This window comes from Hylobates moloch, unplaced genomic scaffold, assembly GCF_009828535.3.
Source record: "Hylobates moloch isolate HMO894 unplaced genomic scaffold, HMol_V3 SCAFFOLD_12, whole genome shotgun sequence".
Taxonomy (NCBI): Eukaryota; Metazoa; Chordata; class Mammalia; order Primates; family Hylobatidae; genus Hylobates; species Hylobates moloch.
Genome location: NW_026652287.1, coordinates 48806367 through 48829366, shown reverse-complemented (window position 1 = coordinate 48829366; position 23000 = coordinate 48806367). Strand labels below are relative to the sequence as shown.

The 23000-nt window shown below is 46.3% G+C and overlaps 1 protein-coding gene across 1 annotated transcript; it reads right to left on the bottom strand.

The window, feature by feature from the left end:
- Nucleotides 1-1974: 1974 nt before the first annotated feature.
- On the bottom strand, nucleotides 1975-22357 carry LOC116478623 (cytochrome P450 4F12). The gene is made up of 13 exons (XM_032170002.2): nucleotides 22309-22357; nucleotides 21717-21915; nucleotides 18988-19132; nucleotides 17098-17151; nucleotides 16877-17004; nucleotides 14869-14990; nucleotides 13631-13901; nucleotides 12467-12533; nucleotides 12152-12281; nucleotides 3084-3217; nucleotides 2928-2992; nucleotides 2641-2723; nucleotides 1975-2246 (listed from the first exon to the last, which is right to left on the bottom strand). Exons 2-13 carry the CDS (start codon nucleotides 21912-21914, stop codon nucleotides 2069-2071), a joined length of 1575 nt encoding a protein of 524 aa, XP_032025893.1. The 5' UTR covers nucleotide 21915; nucleotides 22309-22357; the 3' UTR covers nucleotides 1975-2068.
- Nucleotides 22358-23000: the final 643 nt, after the last annotated feature.

Sequence of the window (23000 nt, the reverse complement as noted above, 5' to 3'; positions counted from 1 at the left end):
TTATTTATTTTTTTCCTGAGTTGGTGGATTGGTGGCATTGTTAGTATGCTTCTTCCACTTGGAAGACAAAATAGTGTGTAAAGATTCACACTGTGAATTTTTTTCCAGTCTTTGCCAGATAATTTTATACTTTTGTATGTTGTCATGATGGTAGCTATCCTATTTTCACTTCCAGATGCAGGACTTCCTTGAGCATTTCTTATAAGGCAGAAAATATTCTCAGGATGTCAGTTCTTCCCAACTAATTCTGTAGATTCAATGCAGTCTCAATAAAAATTTAAGAAAGTTTTTTAATGGATATCAACAAACTAACTCTAAAATGTACATACAGAGACAACATACTATTGAATGTACTATACTATTCAACACACTATTGAATGTACTATAGTACAACATACTATAAAATGTACATAGTCAACACGCTATTGAAGAAGCGGAACATTGTTTGAGGAATGATAATATCCCACTTCAAGACTTACTGTAAAGTTACAGTAATCAAGATGTTGTGGTATTAGTAAAAGACAAATAGGTCAATGGACCAGAATACAAATCCCAGAAAATAGACCCACGTAAGTATAGGCAACTGATCTTTCACAAGAGTTCCAAGGAAGTACAATGGCCCTAAACAAGAAAATATAATGTATTTGGAGATAAGAATCAAGGACAAGGTGACTGAGTGTAACAAGGGAGGGATATGAGCTGGAGAGAAGATTTGACAAGTCTGCAGGGTGCAGTGGTGCAGAGTTCCTTAGGCTATGAACAGAGGTCAATGTTTGTAGCATGACATCATTTTAAAACATTAACTGAGGCTTCTTTCCTTCTCCTACCACCTTGCACTTTCAGGTGCCCATAACCAGTCTTGGAAAAAATTGCCTCCTAAATGCACAGCCCTGTAAAAGGCAAGAGATTATTCAAGAAGCACAAATATTAGAATTTTTGCCTATGAGTTCCAAGACAGTCTTTAAAGTCATGGTAGAAAAAAACTATCTTGAAAGGCAACATGCTTTAATAGCCAGACTTTCTCAGAGAGGAGGTAATAATGGCCACATTTATTAAGCATCCAGTGTGCACCGGGCACAGTTCTGAGTTCCTCAAACTTTGTCCTCGGAACAACTCTGAGGTAGATAATATTGTTGCCCACATTATATGTTTGAGGAAACTGAAGTGCATAGAGGGGAATTAACTTGCTCAAGTCACACAGCAAAGATGAGACTTCAGCCCAACAGTCTGGCTCCAGATCCCCTACCTTTGGGATGGTGTTTTGTTTCCAATCATCTGTCTTTGAATTTCAAGGGTCAAACAGGATGTTCCTGACTGCACCCCACCCCAAGATGGGTCAGTGATGGGAATGAAGGAGGAATCTAGAGGTGAAAGGGTGAAGACATGCCCAACCCCTGACACTTGTGAGAGTGCCTGGCACATAGTAGAAGAGACTAGGGGGAGGATTCAGATAGTAGCTGACGGACGGGCTGCCTGGGCAGAGTCAGAGGGCTCAAAAGAGGAAAAAATGGAGCTGTCTGAAGTTAGGGAAAGGGGTCACAAAAGCTGTCAACTGGAAGGGGGAGACATAGGGTGGGACGTTAGCAAGAAAGGAAACAGAATTCCTGAGAGCCTGCCAGGGTAGAAGCTGCACCCTTCTATCCTTGTGTTCTGAACTGGCCAGGAACCTCGGTCTTGGGACACTCCCAGACCAAAAGAAAGGATCTGCCCCTATGGTTGCTTCTCACTTAGCCTCAGTCGTATCTCTTAAATCCGTTCTTAATCCTGGTCCCTCTCTTGCTCAAAAACCTCCCATGGCTCCATACTGTCCACAAGATAAAGTCCATACTTGGGCTCTGAGAGACTCTGCTATAAGCATGGAGTCCCTGTGCTCAGCCAAAGAGGCAGTCAGGTTCTTAGTTTCAGGGAAAACATCCCGCCTAACCCACCCAGGTTAGGCCCCTTCCCTGAAGCCTCCCAGTCCCCAAGAGCCCCCTGCAGACTGTCAGTGAGGCCCAGGCAGAGGTGACAGCACCGTTTTATTCATGAGAATCTGCAAAAAAAAAAAAAAGGTGGATGGGCCAGAGAGTCACTGCAAGCCAACATTCAGGGGCTCCACCCGCAGCCAAAGCCCGCCTTCAGCGCGCATGATCAGTTCCGGCTTCCTGCGGGGCTCAGTGTGGTCTGGCAGGAACCGGAAGTGCAGCAGCATCAACGCCAGGACCACCTTCATCTCCGCCATGGCGAAAGCCTGCCCGATGCAGTTCCTGCAGGCGGGAATGGGGACTGTGACTGCGCCCAAGACCCGCATTTGGGTCCCATCAACCCAGGAACCTAGCCCGGGACCCCCAACAGCACCCAGCTCAGCCTGAGAGAGAGAGAGAAGGACTCAGCGTCCCTGGGACCCCACATATGGGCTTGTATGTCCCGGAGACTGGGCCTGAATCCAGCTCCCAGCTCACACCAGCAGATGGAGAAGGGGATTTTGAGCACTCCGCAGACCCCTCTAGGACCTACTCATCCCCATTCTATGGACGTTTTCCCATAAACTGTGAAGGGATGAAGGGAAGGAGAGCTGGAACTGGGACCATCTGCAACGTCCCCTTTTTTAACTCCCGCACCCATCATCCCATCCCTGCCTCAGACACAGGGTGCTCTTACCTGGGCCCTGCGGAGAAGGGAATAAAAGCCAGAGGTGACCTCTGCTTGCTGTTCTCTGGGTCAAAGCGGAAGGGGTCATAGACCTGCAGGTGAGACAAAGAAGATTTGCTCATGGGATTTCCTATGTCCAGCAGCCTTGGAGAGACAGTTGTGTGTGTGTTGGGGCGAGGTGATGCTGGATTTTCCTCATCAAAACCCTGCCCCCTCCACTAGGAACCTTGGAATTCACACTCATACACAAAAAAGTAGAGGATGGGGGTGGTGGTGGTGAATGCGGAAGGCAGTACCTCAGGATCCGGCCACACAGTTGGGTTGTGATGGACCCCTATAATAGTGATGACACAGATAATGCCTGTGGGAGAGAAGGGGGCAGTCAGGACAAGGACCCCCTGAGGGAACCATCTTCCTACCCAGGAGGCTCCTCCCCCTGAGGCTGTGGGCACCTTTGGGGATGACTTGGCCATCTGGGAGAACAATGTCCTGGGTGCAGCGTCGGGAGATGAAGGGAGCTGGGGGATGTAATCTCAGGCTCTCCTTCACGCACATGGTCAGGAAGGGCAACTGGGCCAGGTCGTCCCTAAGGAAACACCCCAGCCCCAATCATTATCAAGGGAGCAAAGACACAACTCTCCACCTTTTCTATTTGCAAGTGAGACCTTTTCTCCCTATCACAAAATAAACTCCATGGAGATCAAACATTTGAGAATTTTAAAAAGCAGAAAAAAATTAGAGAAGCAGAGAATTAGAAAAGTACCAGAGAAAATTTAGCTAAGTAGATAAAAATAAATACTCTGAGGAAAACACCCAGAAACCAGCAGTAAAAAGTTAACAAACTCGCATAAAAATAAATATTGTCTGTGGCAAGAAAGCAAACTCAAATGCAAATGAATAACAAACAAAATACCCAGATCCAATGTTTTGCTCTTATTTAGCATGGCACTAGAGATACCAGCAAGTGCAATAGGCAAGGAAAAAAAGAGAGTCATGCAATGTGAAATGTGGGAGTAAATGCATCATTTTGGCAGATAGTGATTTTATACTTAGAAAACACTAGAGGCCCCACTGGAAAATGTTTATAAACATTTAAGATCCAGCAAAGGAGCTGAATTCTCTGCTTAATCTTTCTTCTTTTACAGTGGCTATTTAAAATTTTAATACCGTCCACAATTATCTGGTTCAGAATTTGAAAACTATAAAACATAATTCATTCCTATGGCCCAATGCCATTTACTTCTCCCCACACGTTGCCAGGTTATTATTTTTTTAATGTACGCTTTCTGGGCTGACTTTAAGCATCTTAAAAAATTATATAGGAGCACACCATCTACTGTAGACACTATTCTGTATCTTTTTTTTGGGGCGGGGGGAATGGAGTCTCTGTCCCCCAGGCTGGAGTGCAGTGGCGCAATCTTGTCTCACTGCAACCTCCACCTCCCAGGTTCAAGTGATTCTCTTGCCTCAGCCTCCCAAGTAGCTGGGACTACAGGCATTCACCACCACAGCTAGCTAATTTTTTTTTTTTATTTTTAGTAGAGACGGGGTTTCCCCATGTTGACAAGGCTGGTCTTGAACTCCTGATCTCAAGTGATCTGCCCACCTTGGCCTCACAAAGTACTGGGATTACAGGCATGAACCACTGCGCCTGGCGTGTATCTTTTCTCATTTAACAGTTTATCACTTTTTCGTAGCCCCTGGGACTTACGTCAAAATAAGGTTATCCCTACTCTAGAGCTATGAAATAATGTTCTCATGGCTCCTTCTAGAGCTTTAAGGAGTCTTTTAGAAAAAAATGATTAATCTGAACATTATCTTGTCATAAGACATGAAAACCAGGTTCAGTTGTCTTTTTTTCCAGAAGGCTTTCCAGTTGTCCCAAGAGCTTTTACTTAATTATCTATATTTTTTCTCTTGATACACAACACCACCTTTAGCATATACTATGTTCATTGGGCATAGAATTTATATGCATAAATCATTAGTTTTACCATGTAGAAATAACCATCAAATGAAAAGATGATACAAGAAAAGATACTAGTCATAATAATATAAAATACCTGGATTAACCTTTAAAAGAAACATGAAATCTCTGTATTTCATTATAAGTTTCCCTCAATCCAAATAAAAAATACGCTTTATCACATAACAAATGTTTTCAAGGGTTGATTTAATAAGAAAAAAAAAGCCACTCTGTCAGATGTTAAAACCTATTAGAAAGTCAGAGTATTGGGAGGCCGAGGTGGGTGGATCACTTGAGGTCAAGAATTTGAGACCAGCCTGACCAACGTGGTGAAACCTCATCTCTACCTAAAATACAAGAATTAGCCAGGCGTGGTGGAGGGTGCCTGCAGTCCCAGTTACTCGGGAGGCTGAGGCAGGAGAATCGCTTGAACCAGGGAGGCAGGAGGTTTCAGTAAGCCGAGATTGCACCACTGCACTCCAGCCTGGGCGACAAAGCTAGACTCCATCTCAAAAAAAGAAAAAAGAAAAGTCACAATAATAAAAATAGTCTGGCAATGCCATAAAAAGGGATGCATTCAAAAGACTAAAAAGGTCAGAGACAGACATGTGAATAAGTGAAAACTTCCCATCTGCTAAAGGAAGCCCCACAAAACTCTGGGAAATAGATGGGTAGTGTGGTTCAAAAGAAAATATGGACAAATGTAACTTCATAAAAATTAACCAAAAGCATCCCCCAAAAAAGTCAAAAGGCAATCTTTTGCAACAAAATACAGAAAGAAAAACATTAATTGTGATACACATTCTTATAGGTAAATAAGAAAAAAGAACCCAAAGAAAAACAGCAGAAAATATCAGATGACCACTCCCATAGAAAGAAAATAAATGGCTTATCAACTTGGGCAAAGGATGTTCTTTCTCACTCTTATTTAAGAAAATGCTCATTAAAAGATGAAATATGAAGATGGACAAAAATTTTAAATTTAATAATACAATAATACTATTGGCAAATTTGTGGGAAAGCTAGTGCCGTCAAACTCAGCTAATATGGAAATGGATTTGCCATCATTATTACAATTGTAGAATGCAAATGGTCTTTGATTCAACAATTGCACTTTTGGGAATTTGTCCTGCAGCGATGCTTATACATATGAGCAATGCTCACTGTACACATGCCGATTGCACAGGTTTAATTTAGCAAAAGGATGAAATAAGCCAAATATACATGGATGGGGAGATGCTTAGATAAACATCCACACAATGGAATACTATACAGCTACACAAAAGGAGAATATAAGGATCACTAGTCCTGTCACACAATGCAGACCAGAAGCTAAATCAGTACAGAGACTCTGGAAGGCAAATTGGCCATATCTACAATGATTGGAAATGTTTACACAAGTGTCTTCAAGAAAGGGATGGGCCAAATAAAACATGGAATGCTATTCAGCACTCAGAAAAAATAGCTATCAGATACATTATTGAGTGGAAAAAACATGTTCCTAAATGTCCATATATGTAAATACCATAGGACAAAAAATATACGGAATATAAAAGGAGATCGATGATAGAAAGATAAGTAGATAGATGTAAACAGACAGATAGATGACAAATGAGTGTCTCTACAGGCCCCCTTGGAGAAAGGGGGATATTAGGTGGGGTAGCAGGAATGTCAAGGATAACACTTGTCTATCTGTAATGTCCCATTGAGTGCAAGAAGAACCTGTTCTCATCATTGCTTTTGTAATTCAAAACTCATTTTCCATGTGGTGTATATATACAAAATGGAAGGCTAGTCAGCCTTAAAACAGAAGAAAATTCTTTCATTTGTGGCAACCTGGAAGAACCTGGAGGACATTATGCTAAGTGAAATGAGCCAGGCACAAAGAGACAAACAGCACGCGACCTTAATTACCTGTGAGATCTGAAATAACACAGAAATCATAGAAACCAGGAAGAGAATGGTGGTTACCAGAGAAGGGAGGAAGAAAGAATGGAAAGACATTGGTCAAAGGGTACAATTTTCCATTAGGAGGAATAAGTTTTGAGATCTATTACATGCATGGTGACTACAGTTAATAATAATAAATTTCTCAAAATTGCTAAAAGAGCAAATTTCAAATATTCTCACCACAAAAATGATGAGTATATGAGATGACGGATATGTTTATTAAATTGACTTAATCATTCCACATTGTGGCCGGGCGCGGTGGCTCACGCTTGTAATCCCAGCACTTTGGGAGGCCGAGGCGGGCGGATCACGAGGTCAGGAGATCGAGACCATGGTGAAACCCCGTCTCTACCAAAAATACAAAAAATTAGCCGGGCGTGGTGGCGGGCGCCTGTAGTCCCAGCTACTCGGAGAGGCTGAGGCAGGAGAATGGCGTGAACCTGGGAGGCGGAGGTTGCAGTGAGCCGAGATCGCGCCACTGCACTCCAGCCTGGGCGACAGAGCAAGACTCCGTCTCAAAAAAAAAAAAAAAAAAAATCATTCCACATTGTATACATATATCATAATATCACATTGCACCCCATAAATATATATAATTAAAATTTGTCAATTAAAAATAAAACAAACTAATTTTTCAAAACTCATATTTTGAGAAAAAGAAAAGAAAAGCTCCCAAAGATATATTGTTAATGTGCAGATCTGTCTCTTCTTTATTTCCTTTTATTTCAATAGCATTTGGGATACAAGTGGTTTGGTTACATGCATGATTTCTACTGTGGTGAATTCTGAGGTTTTAGTGCACCCATCACCCATGCAGTGTATACTGTCCCCAATATGTAGTCTTTTCTCCCTTACCCGGCTCCCAACCTTGCTCTCCAAGTCTCCAAAGCTCATTATATCACTCTCTATGTATTTGTGTCCTCATAGCTTAGCTCCCACTTATAGGTGAAAATATATGGTATTTGGTTTTCTATTCTTGAGTTACTTCACTTAGAATAATGGCCTCCAGCCCCATCCAAGTTGTGGCAAAAGACATTATTTCATTCCTTTTTATGACTGAGTAGTATTCCATTGTGTATATATGCCACATTTTCTTTATCCACACATTGATCAATGGGCACTTAGGTTGGTTCCATATCTTTACAATTGTGAATTGTGCTACTATAAAAATGCGTGTGCATGTGTCTTTTTCATATAATCACTTTTCCTTTGGGTGGATACCTAGTAGTGAGATTGCTGGATGGAATGGTAGATTTACTTTTAGTTCTCTAAGGAATATCCTTATCGTTTTCCACAGAGGTTATGTTAATTTTCATGGCAGTGTATGAGCATTCACTTTTCACCACATCCACAACATACATCTATTGTTTTTTGACTTTTTAATTATGGCCATTCTTGTAGAAACAAGGTGGTATCTCATTGTGGTTTTAATTTGCATATCTGTGATGATTAGTGATGTTGAGCATTTTTTCATGTTTCGTGGCTGTTTGTGTATCTTCTTCTGAGAATTATCTGTTCATGCCCTTTGCCCACTTTTTGATGGAACTAATTTTTTTTTTTTTCCTTGCTGAGTTGTTTGAGTTCCTTGTAGTTTCTGGATACTAGCCCTTTGTCAGATGCATAGTTTGCAAATATTTTCCCCCACTCTGTAGGTTGTCTGTTAACTCTGCTATCATTATTATTATTATTATTATTTTGTTGTGCAGAAGCTTTTTAGTTTAATTAAGTTCCACTGATTTATTTTTGATTTTGTTGCATTTGCTTTTGTGGTCTTGGTCATGAATTCTTTGCCTAGGCCAATGTCCAAAAGAGTTTTTCCAAGGTTATCTTATAGAATTGTTATGGTTTCGGTCTTAAATTTAAGCCTTTGACTTTTGTACAAGGTGAGAGATGGGGATGCAGTTTCATTTTTCTACATGTGGCTATCCAGTTTTCCCAGCACCATTTATTGAATAGGGTGCCTTTCCCTGATTTATGTTTTTGTATGCTTTGTCAAAGATCAGTTGGCTGTAAGTATTTGGCTTTATTTCTGGGTCCTCCTTTCTGTTCCATTCATCTAAATGCCTACTTTTATACTAGTACCATGCTGTTTTGGTAATTGTAGCCTTGTAATGTAATTTAAAGTCTGGTAATGTGATGCCTCCAAATTTTTTCTTTTTGCTTGGTATTGCTTTGACTACACAGGCTCTGTTTTTGTTCCATATGAATTTTAGAATTGCTTTTCCCAGTTCTGTGAAAAACGATGAAGGTATTTTCATAGGCATTGCGTTAAATCTGTAGATTGCTTTGCACTGTGATCATTTTCACAATATTGATTCTTCCAATCCATGAACATGGGATGTGTTTTCATTGGTTTGTGTCACCTATGGTTTTGTCCAGCACTGTTTTGTAGTTCTCCTTGTAGAGAGCTTTAACCTCCTTGGTTAAGTATATTCCTAGGTATTTTTTTTTTTTTGCAACTGTTTTTTTGTTTGTTTGTTTTGCCCTGTGAGAGTCAGAGGGCGGTTCTCAGGTCACTGGAGTAATGTTCCAGAGGTGAATATAACTGCCTCTGCCTCACAGAAGAGTTTGACAAGGGAGTGGAGAGTAGCAGGTGGCACTAAGCCTCATCTAGCTCCCATGCAGTTGGCACTAGGTGGGTCTCACACCTGCAGTATTCCACTCATAGCACTGGATTTAGATCCAGACAGTCTGTGCACAGAACTCAGACCTACCCCAGGCCATAAGCTTTTCCCACAGAAATAGCAATGCTTTCAGGCCATGCACTTTTTTGTCCCTGTCCAAGGCCAGGCACCCAGCTTCTGAACTCCTGTCTGCAGCACACTTCCTGCTTGCCTCCTGGGTTCTGGTCAAGGGAGTTCATCCCCACTTGAGGTTATTTCAAGAAATTCATTTGGGCATTTCGTTCAACCTGTGACCTCGTCTGAGCTAGTTGTCTGACATCCCCAAGGTCCCCTGTGAGATACAATAGGGAATGGCTTCCCTCAGTCCATGCCGGAGATTGGGAATGCCTGCAAGGGACTTCCTGCTGCTGCTTCTACTTTTATATTTCTTACCACTCCCTAAATCAGTTCAAGCCCTGGATAGAGTTAAGGTCTTCCCCTGTGGTCTGGATTTTCAGATTCCCCAGTGAAGATGTGTACCCTGGAGGCAGTCTCTCCCCCTCTCACCCTCTGGGAATTCACAGTTTTTCACCTGTCTTACAGAGTAGGATGCAGCCTGTAGCTTCTTTTGAAGGGTCTGTGGATTCTTCTGGTTTTCCTATTAAGTCCCTGTGTTGTTTCTTGGGAAAAGAAAGTTCACATTGTGAATCTCTACACACTATTCTGTCCTTCCACATGGGAGAGGCACACTGACATTGCCTCCAACCCACCATCTTGGGAAAAAATACTGTGTCTATTTTATACACTCTTATTTGTATAGAAGAAGTCTGCGTTCATATAAAGTGGGCATCAGGATAGCCATTTTCTGGAGGGACACACACAAAACTACTAGGGTAAGAGTTAAGAAGAAAGCTTTTTTTTTTTTTTTTTGAGACAGAGTCTCGCTTTGTTGCCCAGGCTGGAGTGCAGTGGCGCGATCTCAGCTCACTGCCAACTCCACCTCCCGGGTTCACGCCATTCTCCTGCCTCAGCCTCCCGAGTAGCTGGGACTACAGGCACCCGCCACCATGCCAGGCTAATTTTTTGTATTTTTAGCAGAGACGGGGTTTCACCGTGTTAGCCAGGATGGTCTCGATCTCCTGACCTCGTGATCCACCCACCTCAGCCTCCCAAAGTGCTGGGATTACAGGCGTGAGGAAAGCTCATTTTTATAAATGTTTTAGACACTTTTTTTGTTTACAAAGTGCACAATATTACTTGATATCTTGGTTTTTAAAAGCATAAAAAGTGTTGCCACCTTTTAGGACTGTTGTGCTGAGCAAAGGCTTGGATGGGAGGACACGGCCTCCAAAACACATGTCCAGTCCATTGCCTCCTCTCCATCCCCAGCCCCTGGCCTGGCTCAGGTGCCAGAATGTCCTCACTGGGACTTCATTCTACAATTGGTCCTCTCTCCACAGTAGCTCTGAAAAGATCTTTCTGGTGCCCAGATATGAGCTGTCCCTCCCCTGCTCAACCACTTGTTATGGCTCCCCATTGCCTTTGGGTTAAAATGGAAGCCATTACCATTTTCCCATATTTTCCACAGCCAGACCCTGCTTTCACGTCCATAGTTATTGTCTCATCACAACTCACTTCCTTTCTCTCTCATTCTCTCTCTGTCTCCTTCTCTCTTCCCTCCTCTCTTTATCTTGTGCTCCCTCGCTTTTCCTCACTCTTCCTTCTTCCTCCCTTTATAACCATCTCCTTCCCCGACACACAAACCTCTCTTTCACTTTTCTCCCTCTCTCCTGCTCCCTCTTTTTGCATTTTTGCCCAGGGTCTCTTTTTGACCTAGGGCACTACTGCATCCAGACACCTACTGATCACCATTCAGGGTTTCAGTTGAGGCACTTTATTATTTTGGTTTTTTACTTTTTTAGAAATGGGTTCTTTCTGTATTGTCCAGGTTGATCTTAAACCTGACCTCAAGTGATTCTCCCATTTCAGCCTCCTTGGTACATGGTATCACAAGCAACAGCCACCAGATCTGGCTTGAAACACTTTCTATAACACTTTCTGTACTCCCAGCCATGCTTCTCTTGCTCTCAACTCCATCCTTGCTCATGTGGACTGGTAATGTCTTGTGGTGGGACTGTTTCCACTAGGCTAGAAGTACCTGGAAAACACATCCATAGGAAGGGTTATTTCCAGGTGTCCAGAGCACAGAAAGGTTCTGGGAACAGAACTGGCATCGAAAGGCATGTGGAAGTTTGCTGAATGAAGACTGAATGGATGAACGATGCAGGTGTTCCAGACAAAAGATAGATGACTTTTACCCCTAGGTCTCCCTTAGGACTCCCTGGACTGGACTGGAGGGTAGGAATTAGGGACCAGAAGAGCAAACATTCAGGAAGTAAAGATGTTTGAAAAAAATGATAATTCACAGAAGACAAGAAAGGAGTGAAGGGAAAATTCACTGAACATGTCTAGGTGTCATCATCTGCCTTCATATATTGTCCCTAGTTCTCTCAGCAGGCTAGGACTCTGTGTCCCAAAAGTCTGAAAACTTTCCCCTGCTAGCCAGGCTGGATACCAAGTTCGGCCACTGTGCTCTACTCCTAGTACTACTAAGCAATAATGGAAGAATCGACAAAAACAACTTCCCCCTCCCCACCTGAGCAAACATTCAAGAAGTGAGGATGTTCGAAAAAACTGATATTTCTGGGAGAACAGAAAGAGAGTGGAGGGGAAGTTCATTTGCTGAACATGTGCAAAGTAGCATTATCTGTCCTCACATATTGTCACCAATTCTCTTAGCAGCCCGGGTCTTTTGGTCCTAAAGGCCTGCAACCTTTCCCCTGACAGCCAGGCTTGGTATTAAGCCCTGCCTGTGGTCCTCTGCTTTTGTACCCACTAAGCAATAGTGGAAGAATCAACAAAACAATTCTTCCACCCCTCCTCACTTGGGGAGCAGAACAAATGATGGGCTCAGGAACAGGCCAGAAGAACCTGCACTCACCATTCAATCTCTTTAGGATCGCGGTCCTTCAGAAGCTCTTGCACCTCCTGTCGGCAGCGCTCCTGGTATTCTGGGTGCCTCGCAAGGTTGTACAGGACCCAGGAGAGACCACTGGCCGTGGTGTCATGGCCTGAGGAGCAGCCAGGTAAGCTTGGCTTTGGCACCAGAGGGTGGACAGCGCCCAGATATTGAGGCCCTCAGGAGGATGGAGGGAGGGGGAAGATGGGCAGAATGGAGTGATCCAGGGTCCACCCACCTGGATCCTGAGATGGAGGGACCGCTGTCCCCACTGTAATCCCACACTGGGACCCTCACCTCCAAACATGAAAGTGTCAGCCTCTGCTCTTATATCCTCATCTGACAACGCCTTCCCATCTTCATCCTGAAGAGAAAGCAAGACACACACACACACACACACACACACACACACACACACACACACACAACACACACACACACACACACACACACACACACACACACACACACACAAAAATTATACTATCTCTGAGACTCCGGAGTCTAACCTGAGATAATCTCTGAAGCTCTGATCTTCCCGAAACTCAAATGCACTCTGCACGTCTAGATCTCTCTTGTTCACCATCACCAGAGCCCCAACTCCAAGGGCTTCCCCCAGATCCTTTGCCTCCTCTTTGGACCCTGGTGGCAGGAATCAATGGTTCTCAAATATTTTCATTTTTCTGCATAATACAGACTTTCAGAGAAAAAGATACTGGCAACCTGGGGTACAGGATATTTGAATGGCAATTTGCCTTGGAGGTTAGAAATTATGTATTGCTCCAAAAATATTTGCTCACATTCTAGAGTGGTAAACTCGGAGAATCTTATCTTTCCAGAAGATATTTGGGTTATAAACTATAGAAATTGCCATCTCACTGGAGAGGAGTAGTTTATACTCCAGAACAAAGCGTTCTCTCTCTCTCTCTCTGTCCCTTTCACCCTGTAATAAAGAAGGAGCATATGAGCTAGCTGTCCTATATAAGCTATAAGACTCATAATGTGGGGGCCCCTCTCCTATGGTGCAAATTCTTGTGCATTTACAGTTAAAAACATTGTGTTGCCCTAGGAATGGGGAGCCAGCACTACCATCCTACTCCACCTGCTGTTATTGCTGTAAATAATTAATGGGCTGCTGTGATCCAGGGGTTTGGTGCATCTTTTATCATAGATACAGACATAGACAAAGACGTAGACATATAGATACACATAAAAATGTGAAAGACTAACACACTAACTTGTAAGTTGAATAAAATCTCATGCTCTTCACAGTTTCAGAATTAGCAGTGCCCTGATGGCTGCATTCAACAGAGTCATCTCTAAAACCTATCTGTGACCTTCCCTTTCTCAAGCATCTTCCATGGCTCCCAGTGCCATTTTTATCAAGTCCAGCTTATTTCATCTGACGTTTGACATCAAGCTCCATTCTATCACTTTAATTCAGATTGTAGAGAAACCCACCTTGCTCAGCAGAAGCACATCAATGAAGTCTAAAGTCTTGGACTTGGCTTTGTCCTTGAGGAAATCATCAATACCCTGAGTGGGAAGGGTACGGCGCCGCTCCCGGATGACAGCGTCTGTGAAGTCGTGCACCATGCGGCAGGCCCTGTGGAAGCGCTGCCCATCGTGGGTGAGGTAATACAGAAAGTCCATGTGCTGGAGGATATGCTGGCTTCTTTTCTCTACAAGGGCACTGAGCTCCAAGATGGTGGCAATATATTCACTGGGCCTCCTGCAGGGCAAGGGCAGAAAGGGAGGCAACAATTGAACACATGCAAAGCCCCAGGAACACCTCCTACCAGCAGCCAGGAGCTACCTCCCATCAGAAAACTGAGTATCTAGAAATAGATGGTCCTAGAGATACACGGTGGGTATCAGTCATGAGACTGACTCTCTAGACTGTCTTCTCTCCCTGCATCCTATCTCTGAGAGAGCTGTCTCCATGCACCTAGGCACCTAGAGTATAGCTTGGACACCATGTTTCTCTCCTGTTTCCCATCCAGTATGCAGTACTGATCATTTTCCTTACCAAAACTGTCCACACAATTCAGACTTCATCCTCTTCCAGTTCAGCCGTGCTCCAGCCCCCAGCATAACCAACTCTCTCTCTCTCTCTCTCTCTCTCTCTCTCTCCCCCTTTCTCTTTCACCCTGTAAGAAAGAAGGAGCAGTCGGGCACAGTGGCTCACGCCTGTAATCCCAACACTTTCTGAGGCCAAAGAGGGCAGATCACCTGAGGTCAGGAATTTCGAGACCAGCCTGGACAACATGGCGAACCACCTCTCTACTACAAATACAGAAATCAGATGGACGTGGTGGCGGACTATCAGTTTCCCACACAGCTCAGCTCTTACCACATCCATCATCAGCTGAAACTACAAAAGCTCTCTGGAAATCTCTTGATAAACTTCATACCACTTTTCCTGATTTTCAGTGCCCTTAATATCTAGCCCCTACTTCCACAACCTCATTTCTACTGTCTGTTGCACATGCTTGGCTCATCCTAACCTTCTTGCTTTTACACACATATTTCCACCTACCTGGAAAGTCAGCACTTTCTCCTCTTCCTCGACCTTCAAAGCACAGCTATGATATAAATCCTCCCGAAAGGTACTTCTGGTTACTTTGCTCATTCCTCCCTCCCCAACTTACTCCCTTTGGTCTGTGGATTCAGATCCCAGGTCCTGGGAAGGAACTCACTCCTGACAATGGCTGTCAAAGCTGAAGATGCATTTCTGCAGACTGTCCAAGGTCATGAGGCTGATGTGCTCAAACATGTCCAGACGACTGCTGCCCTCTGAGGCCAGGTGCTGCCACTTGTCCTGGCCAGAGAAACGAAGACAGCTAGAGCTGGGCCCTACCTCCTTTGTGCCCCTCCCCAGTCCCAAACATCAGGATGGACTCCCCTACAACCAGCCTCCTGGTCGTCTGCCCCAGGAACCTATTGCCAGCAAAGACCAGACTTGGATGGGAGCAGAAACTGTTAGTATTAGGAGACAAAGACCCGTGGCTGGGAGTCAGGGGACCAGCATTCAAGTCTCAGCTCTGTCTCCTGTGCTCTGTGTGCCCTTGGTCAACCTATTGCCCTCCTCTAGGTCCCACCTGTCAAAACTTCAATAATGGTCAAGGTGATCTGCCTTGGGGCCAGATAAACCAGGATAGAATCTCTGCTCCACCACTCCTAGCTCACTTCCTGGCTGGTTGAACTCCGTCCAGCTCCCTAATCTCTCTGGCCCTCAGTTCGTCATCTGCAATAGGACAAAAATAACCATAACCTCACAGGGTTACTAGAATTAAATTAGACAACTTGTATCCTGGCATTGGGACATGACATTTTTTCAGGCATATGATGAGTAAATGTTTGCTTTATTCATCTCCATTGTAATAAATTCATTTCAAAAATATCCCTGTGTTGGAAGAGGCACTTCTTCATCAGCCCTGAGCATCCTTGCTGTTGCCACCAATGCAAGACTGTGATGTTCTTACCTGAGCCATTTCTCAGAGTTGTGTTTGCAGATAACAACCTGGAGAGATAAGGCAATGACTCCCCCTGGACCACTATCAGGCTTGTATCTGCCACTATTAAAGCAGATTCCCTAAGCCTAATGCCCATTGTCTGTCATGCAACGTACTGCATGAGCAGGCTAATGCAGAGGCCCACCAGTGTCACTCCCATGGAATTTAGGTTGACTTGGAAAAAAAAAAAAAATTTAGGTTGGATACAAACCAACAGGAAGTACATGTTGCTTATTGTACCATGAGTAATCAACTACCCTTTGTCTCTGACCCAGGAGTCTGTTAGAATGCATGAGACAGTAACAAGCTAACTTATCAGCTTGTATATTAAAAAAAATCCTAGACACTTCACAAAATCCTGACCCCCCAATTCCTCACTTCTCCCTGTTTTCATACCCTTTCCACAGTAATTTTTCAGCAACTCCCATTAAGAGATGCATTCTATTTTACACCCCTTTGAGTCTGTACTGGACTTTTGACTTTCGACTCTCTTTGGCCAATACAATGTGGTGAGATGATGATGTAATAACTCTAACAGACTCAAACCTGGTTGAACTTTGAAGCATTGCAAAGACAATGTCCACAGACATTGCAGTCCCCTCTCAGTTTCTCGGAACCCAGTCTCTGCCATGTGAACAACAGGGTGTCTTCTGGAGGCAGAGAATCACATGGGGGAAAGTCTAGGTGTCACAGCTGAGGCCATCCCAGATCAGTCTGAAGGTACTGAAGCCCCAAACATGTGAATGAACTGAGCCAGGATCAGCAAAGCTGCCCACCTGACCCACAGCTGCTCATGTGCCAAGAGTGATCCCTTCCACATCCAGAAGAAGTGGCCAGCTGTCTCAGACTCGTCAGCAATCGTAAATGCTTATTGCTCTAAGCCAGTGAGTTCTGAAGTGGTTTGTAATCAGCAATGACTACTATGCAATCTTCATTTTTACTGTCTTGAGTTTACAGGGATTCTCGTGAGAAAAACACAGAAACTGACACCTTCTGAGAACCTACTATGTGCCAAGTAAATGACCTTTTAAGTAGGGATTATCATCCCCATTTTACAGATGAGGAAACCAAGGCTCAGAGAGGAAGAGCAATGGCCCAATGCCACCCAGAAGAGCCAAAATTCTAGACTAGATCTGTCCATGGTCCCTCCACCCCAAGACTCCAGCTGGGACCCAGAGTTCAAGGGACTCACAAGCATGATGTTCGCACTCTTGTTGAAGATCGTTATATAGGGCTTCAGGATGTTGAAATGGAAGGCGGGCGTCAGCATCCGACGGTGGCGGCTCCACTTGTCACCGCCACTCAGCAGTACCCCTTCTCCTAATAGGGCAGCCAAGGACAGTGGGCAAGAGCAGCACTTCCGCCACCCTCCCGCAAGGTTGTCCCCAACCCCTTTCACCTGCAGGTACTCACCCAGCCAGGGCTTCAGGAACCTGATGGAGAGATCATCCTTGGGTGCAATGGCAGCTGACATGAATGAGGACCATCAGGGGCCATGTAGAGGGCGAGAGAGGAACTTCAGGTATAAGGCAAGGCTCCCTTCCAGCACGTTCCCCACTCCATACCCAGCATAGCAGGAAGGGGGCCAAGGGCAAAGGACGAAGGGAAGTTAGAGGAAGAAGGACCAGCCCAGGCTGCAGCAGCACAGTAAATCTATGACACAACCTAACAGGTCATAGCACACCCCAGCACACCATGACATGGCTCCTATATATCCCAACATATTCTGCAACAACTGAGCACAGCTCCACACTCTACAAAATACCTTTAAAGGATCTCGGACACCCTGTCTGCCACAGCACTCTCTGTCATCTCCTGACATGGACCTGAGATAATCTGACATGACCTCTGTGTACCCCACAGACAAGCCCCAGATAGGGTTTAAATATGATTTCTTAAATGTCTCAGACATGTCCCAGGTGTAACCAAGAGTTTTCTTCAAGCTTGATTGGAATGGATTCCGAAACCTGGCTCAGGAAGACTAAAATAATAACTCTGACAATTCCAAAGAGACCCTAGCTCCCAGACCTTGGACAAGCTACAAACATGGCCAAGAGATGACAAGGAGGAGAAAAGGCAATTTCAAATCACATGTCAGAGAAGAACCAGAAAGTCTCTGACATGCCCCAAGTGTCCTTGGCCACAGCTGAGCCACACACATGATGACTTCTCCATATGATCCCAGGTTAAACAGAAAAGATATAGCCAGGTATAGTATTGAAACTATAGGCTATTTATGAGACCCCTTGGGGAAAGGTGAGCTTTCTGACAAGAACTGAACTGCTAGGACCCATGGTTGACAGCATGAGAGAAAGGCTGTCTTAAAAGAAAAAGCGATGCAGAGAAATGGTGAAATTAAGAAAAGGAGACAGATTCCCGATGATGTTCATTGACACCTGGATTCAGCCATGCCTGAAGACCACCCTCCCTGGACTTTACACTCCTGTGATTCTCTTTATTTACTTAGAGCACACGAAGTTGAGTTTCCACCACTCACAACTGAAAGAGACCTCAGCAGCCAGAGAGCTGGTGACCTGCACAGAGTCACCAAGGATTTTGGGGTCAGAGCCATAGTTTCTGTGGGATGCTGCCACTTCCCTAGCTCAGCCTGGTGTGTCCAAGGATGAGAAGAGCAGAGAGCAAGGGGAGATCAAGCAGCTGGTGTGGGTTCTCCTATGGGAGAATCCTGAAGCCTGTAGGAGGACAGCAGGAAACTTAGGGTGGATGAGTGATAGGATGAGGTAGGAGGAACTGACCCATCATAGGTGGATGCCACATAAATAGCAGCCCAGATTCTCCACCAGCCACAAATCCTCCTACAACTCTGGACTGAGGGATGGGCAAGGCTGGTGCCAGGACTGGCTGGGCCCCCAAATATCAATGATGCCCACTGCATCATCCTGCCCCACACTTAAAAAATCCTACTTATTGATCCAGACTCAGCTCCAACAACTCTTCCTCCAGGAAACCTTCCAGCTTGCCCCAGCAGACCCCCAGTTCTCTGTGTTGTCATACCCATCTCTCTCTTGCCCATTCCTGACCCCATGAAGCTGGAAATGTCTCTGTCTAGACCCATGTCCTCAAGCATGGGTGTTCCTTCAAGAAAGGGCCCTGAGTTGAGGCCTCTTGGAGCCCCAGTGGTGCCCAGAACACCAAGGCAGGGAGCAGATGGCAATGGAGAGAGAAGACATTGATATGGAAGTCTCAGTGAGGGGCATGAGTACTCAAGGAGGGGCCTGGGTACTGCAGAGACCACACAGAAGCTTGGCCTGGCACCCACCACCACAAGCTCTGCATGGGTACCTGAGGCACTGGTGATAGACCGGATGGTGTCAGGGTGGCATAAAACGATGAAGGGCATGATGGGACCCAGCCATATCGTAAAGCCCTGGGAATAGGTGGCAACCATCTGGGTCGAGTTCTTCAAGCCCTCCTCTGTAGGAGTCATCTGAAAGCAAGTCAAGGGCCATCACCTCCTGTGATGGTTAATTCTAGGTGTCCACTGGACTGGGCTAAGGGATGCCCAGATAGCCAGTCAAACATTATTGCTGCGTGTGTCTGTGAGGGTGTTTGAGAAGGGATTAGCATTTAAAGGTAAACAGATTGGAAATAGTAGGTGCAGAGGAATGAGTGAGCGAGGAGAGGAAAGAGCGAGTGAGGAGAGGAAGGAGTGAGGGAGGAGAGGAAGGAGTGAGGAGAGGAATGAGTGAGTGAGGAGAGGAATGAGTGAGTGAGCAGAGGAATGAGTGAGTGAGGAGAGGAATGAGTGAGTGAGGAGAGGAATGAGTGAGTGAGGAGAGGAATGAGTGAGTGAGGAGAGGAATGAGTGAGTGAGGAGAGGAATGAGTGAGTGAGGAGAGGAATGAGTGAATAAGGAGAGGAATGAGTGAGTGAGGAGAGGAATGAGTGAGTGGGTATTGGAATGAGTGAGTGAGGAGAGGAATGAGTGAATGGGCACAGGAATGAGTGAGTGAGGAGAGGAATGACTGAGCCGTCTCCCTTGCTTCTCTGAGTTCCCAGACCCCAGCCACCATCAATACACAGCTCCCTGAACCCCAACTGGAAGTCCCACTCCTCTGGAAGTCCATCCACCCTGAGACACCAGAACCCATCCAATCCATTGAGGGCATGAACAGGACAAAAGGCAGAGGAAAGGAAGAACTTGCTCTCTATTCTGCAGCTGGGACATCCATCTTCTCCTGCCCTCAGAACTCCAGGTACTCAGGCCTTTCTGGACTCAGGCTGAATTTTCACCACCAGTGTCCCTGGTTTCTGGCTTGCAGATGGTATATCATGGGACTTCTTGACCTCCATCATCACATTATCCAATTCCCATAATAAATTCTTATCTCTCTGTCTCTTTCTGTCTCCATACATACATGCATTAGAGGTAAGAAGAAACACCCTATCTGTTTCTAAGGAGGTTCCGTTTCTAGGGAGAACCCTAACTAATGCACCTCCCTAGAAGGAGCCAGAGCAAGTTCCCCCGCAGCCACCGGATGTGGTGCAACCTCTGCAGTGAGCAGCGTGTCTGGATTCTGCAGGTGATTTCTGCTGACCTCTGCTCCTTCTCTCTTGGGGCTGTCCCCAAGATCCATGGGTAAATACCAAAGAAGAGAGAGAAAACAGGTCTGCTCAAGAGGATGTGTTTTCTCATCCTGGATTGATTTCAATCTGGGGATTGCTACATGGGAGGGTCCCCATGGGAGGAGGTTTGTGGGCAGCAGTGTGGCCTCAGGACATATCGCTAGGGCTGGTTCCCATATCCTTTTGTGTCCTGCTTGGTCCACATGGGCATTCGTTCCTCCCACAGACAAAGCATCTGCATGCTGAGGGCCCTCCATTCTCAGCAGCCCCCAGGGGAGCAGAGGTGACTCTAATGTCCATCAGGATGGCAGCTCCCACCTAGGAGAGCCTCACTTACGCCAGGCTCTGTGCTAGTGCCTCCTGTGCACCTGTGGACACGCCAATCAATCCTGCCTTTTGTAAGTGAGCAGACAGAGGCCACGTCCCCCAAAGGGGAGGGCTGGTCCAAGTCAGAGGGCAAGGTTTGGGAGTGTCAAAGACGGCTTCTGAAAGGGGACGGGAGTGGCCAAATTATATCCAGGTTGGGCTACAGGGCTCATTGGGACATCTTAGGGGGGAAAAGCACGTCGCCCCTGGAAGGGGAGGGTGTGGGAGACTGCCTGCCCTTCTCTTCTAGTCCAGCTGTGTCCTTCCATGGGGAAGGAAGTCACAGCTAATTCCTGTGGGAAAGCAGCAGCCCAGAGATGGGCAGACACAAGCAAATGGGCCAGGCAGGGAGCAGCCCCTCTATAGTGGGCTCAGGAGGCCTCAAGTCCAACAGTGGAGAAGGTGGGAATGCCAGGAGAGCCCTGCTCTGTGCACCCCACACCCATACAGGAGCCTCTGGGAGGTGCACTATGGTAGGGAAGACAAGCAGGAAAAGAATCCAAGCAGGCTGAGGTGGGAGGGCAGGGAGGTGAGAAAGATTTGGCATGGAACTGCAGAGGAATGAATGAATGAGGAAAGGAATGAGTCTGTGGGTAGAGGAATCAGTGAATGAGGAGAGGAATGAGTGAGTGAGGAGAGGAATGAGTGAGTGAGCAGAGGAATGAGTGGGTGGAGAGAGCAAAATGTGATTGGATAGAGGAATAAGTGAATGGGTAGAGGAAAGAGTGAGTGGATAGAGAAATGAGTGAGTGGGTAGAGGAATGAGTGAGTGAGCAGAGGAATGAGTGAGTGGGTAGAGGAATGAGTGAGTGAGGAGAGGAGTGAGTGAATGAGGAGAGGAATGACTGAGTGGATAGAGGAGTGAGTGAGTGGATAGAGGAATGAGTGAGTGAGGAGAGGAATGAGTGAGTGAGCAGAGGAATGAGTGAGTGAGCAGAGGAATGAGTGAGCCATCTCCCTTGCTTCTCTGGGGTCGCAGACCCCAGCCACCGTCAATACCCAGCTCACTGAGCCCCATTCCTGCTCCTCTGGAAGCCCATCCACCCTGAGACCCAGACACATTTTGCTGTCACACTCACCAGGCCCAGGTGACCCCAAAACCAGTGCCGTTTTGGGGGCTGCGGGAAACACTGGAGCCGGCGGCAGTTGTTATAGAAGGCATAAGTCCAAGCCAGGACGCGGGCGAGTAGCCAGGAGCCCACAACCAGCAGCAGGAGTAGCCACGGGGACGTTGCCACCGGTCTGAGGACCGGCCAGGGCAGGCTCAGCAGTGACATCCTGTAGGGCAGACGGGATGGAGGGTGGGGTCCTGAGGCCCAGGGAAGAGCTCCGGGGACAGTGGATAGGGGCAAAGTCAGGAACTGCTGGGGGCAGGGCAGGGAGGGCTCAGGGGTGAGTAAACAAGGGCTGAGATCTAAAGTCCAGAAAGTCCCAACGAAAACCAACAATCAAGTGGCCTCCAGTGACCTGGTAACCACACAGAAAGGGAAAGAGATGGGCCGATTAGAGTCCAGAAGGGCCCAGCCTGAATCCTTGGGAGTCTGCTAGGAGTCCAGTTACCAGGAAACCCCCAGTTTCCCATGCCAGCATCTTGGAGCCACCTCAGCCTTAGGCAGTCCCCTCTTCATCCCAGGCCAAGACCTTCCAGCCCTGCTACCCCCAGCCTGCTACCTTCTGTCGGGGGCAGCTTGTCCCACGCAACCTCCTCTCCTCTTTTGCTGGGAGATCTTTGGCCCTGGCGCCTGATCTATGCAAGGCCGTAGGAGGCGGAGCTGAGCTGGGCTGGGCGGAGGCAGCCAATCCCCACAGCCTGGGTGTGTCTTCCGTGCCTGGGCAGCCAGCCAAAACCTGGGGTTGGGCCAGCTGGGTGTAGCTCAGGGTACCCCAGCAGAAGCACTGAATTTTCAGGTCTCAGTGCCTTCTTGACAGTTTGCAGGGGAAGTTGGGGGGTGGTTAGAGGGGACTCTGAGGCCCAAGTTTACCTCCACCCTGCCCTTCCAAGACAAGGGCGTTCAGATAAAAGCATATACTTATCATGAGAGTTTGCAGCCAGCTGAGCTGGGCCAGGCCAACCCTTGTCCCAGATCATCTGGGCTCCTCTCCAAACATGGGCGGGGAGGATGTCAGGCACCACATCTTGGTGCAGACTTAGGAGATTCAGAGACAGAAGCCTCTCATCTCTGGCTTCACAGCCTGGCAAGAGTTCAAGTCCTGCCTCCTGGCAGCCCAAGGCCTGAGCTGAGACCTGACTGCTGGAAGCAGGAAGAAAAAATCCAGCCCCAACCCTGCTGAGGATTATCCGCCTCAGATTCTGGGGATAAAGAGCCCAGCTGGAGAAGCAAACCTAGAGGCTGGGCTCCGCT

What these genes read in the sequence shown, in the direction of transcription:
- LOC116478623 (XM_032170002.2), bottom strand. Translation starts at nt 21,914, where the DNA reads ATGTCACTGCTGAGCCTGCCCTGGCCGGTCCTCAGACCGGTGGCAACG. An exon ending in AGAGTGCGAACATCATGCTT is followed by an intron (nt 14,991 to 16,876) that starts GTGAGTCCCTTG and finishes TTCTCTGGCCAG; the next exon opens with GACAAGTGGCAGCACCTGGC. An exon ending in TGGCCAAGTCATCCCCAAAG is followed by an intron (nt 2,993 to 3,083) that starts GTGCCCACAGCC and finishes TCTCTCCCACAG; the next exon opens with GCATTATCTGTGTCATCACT.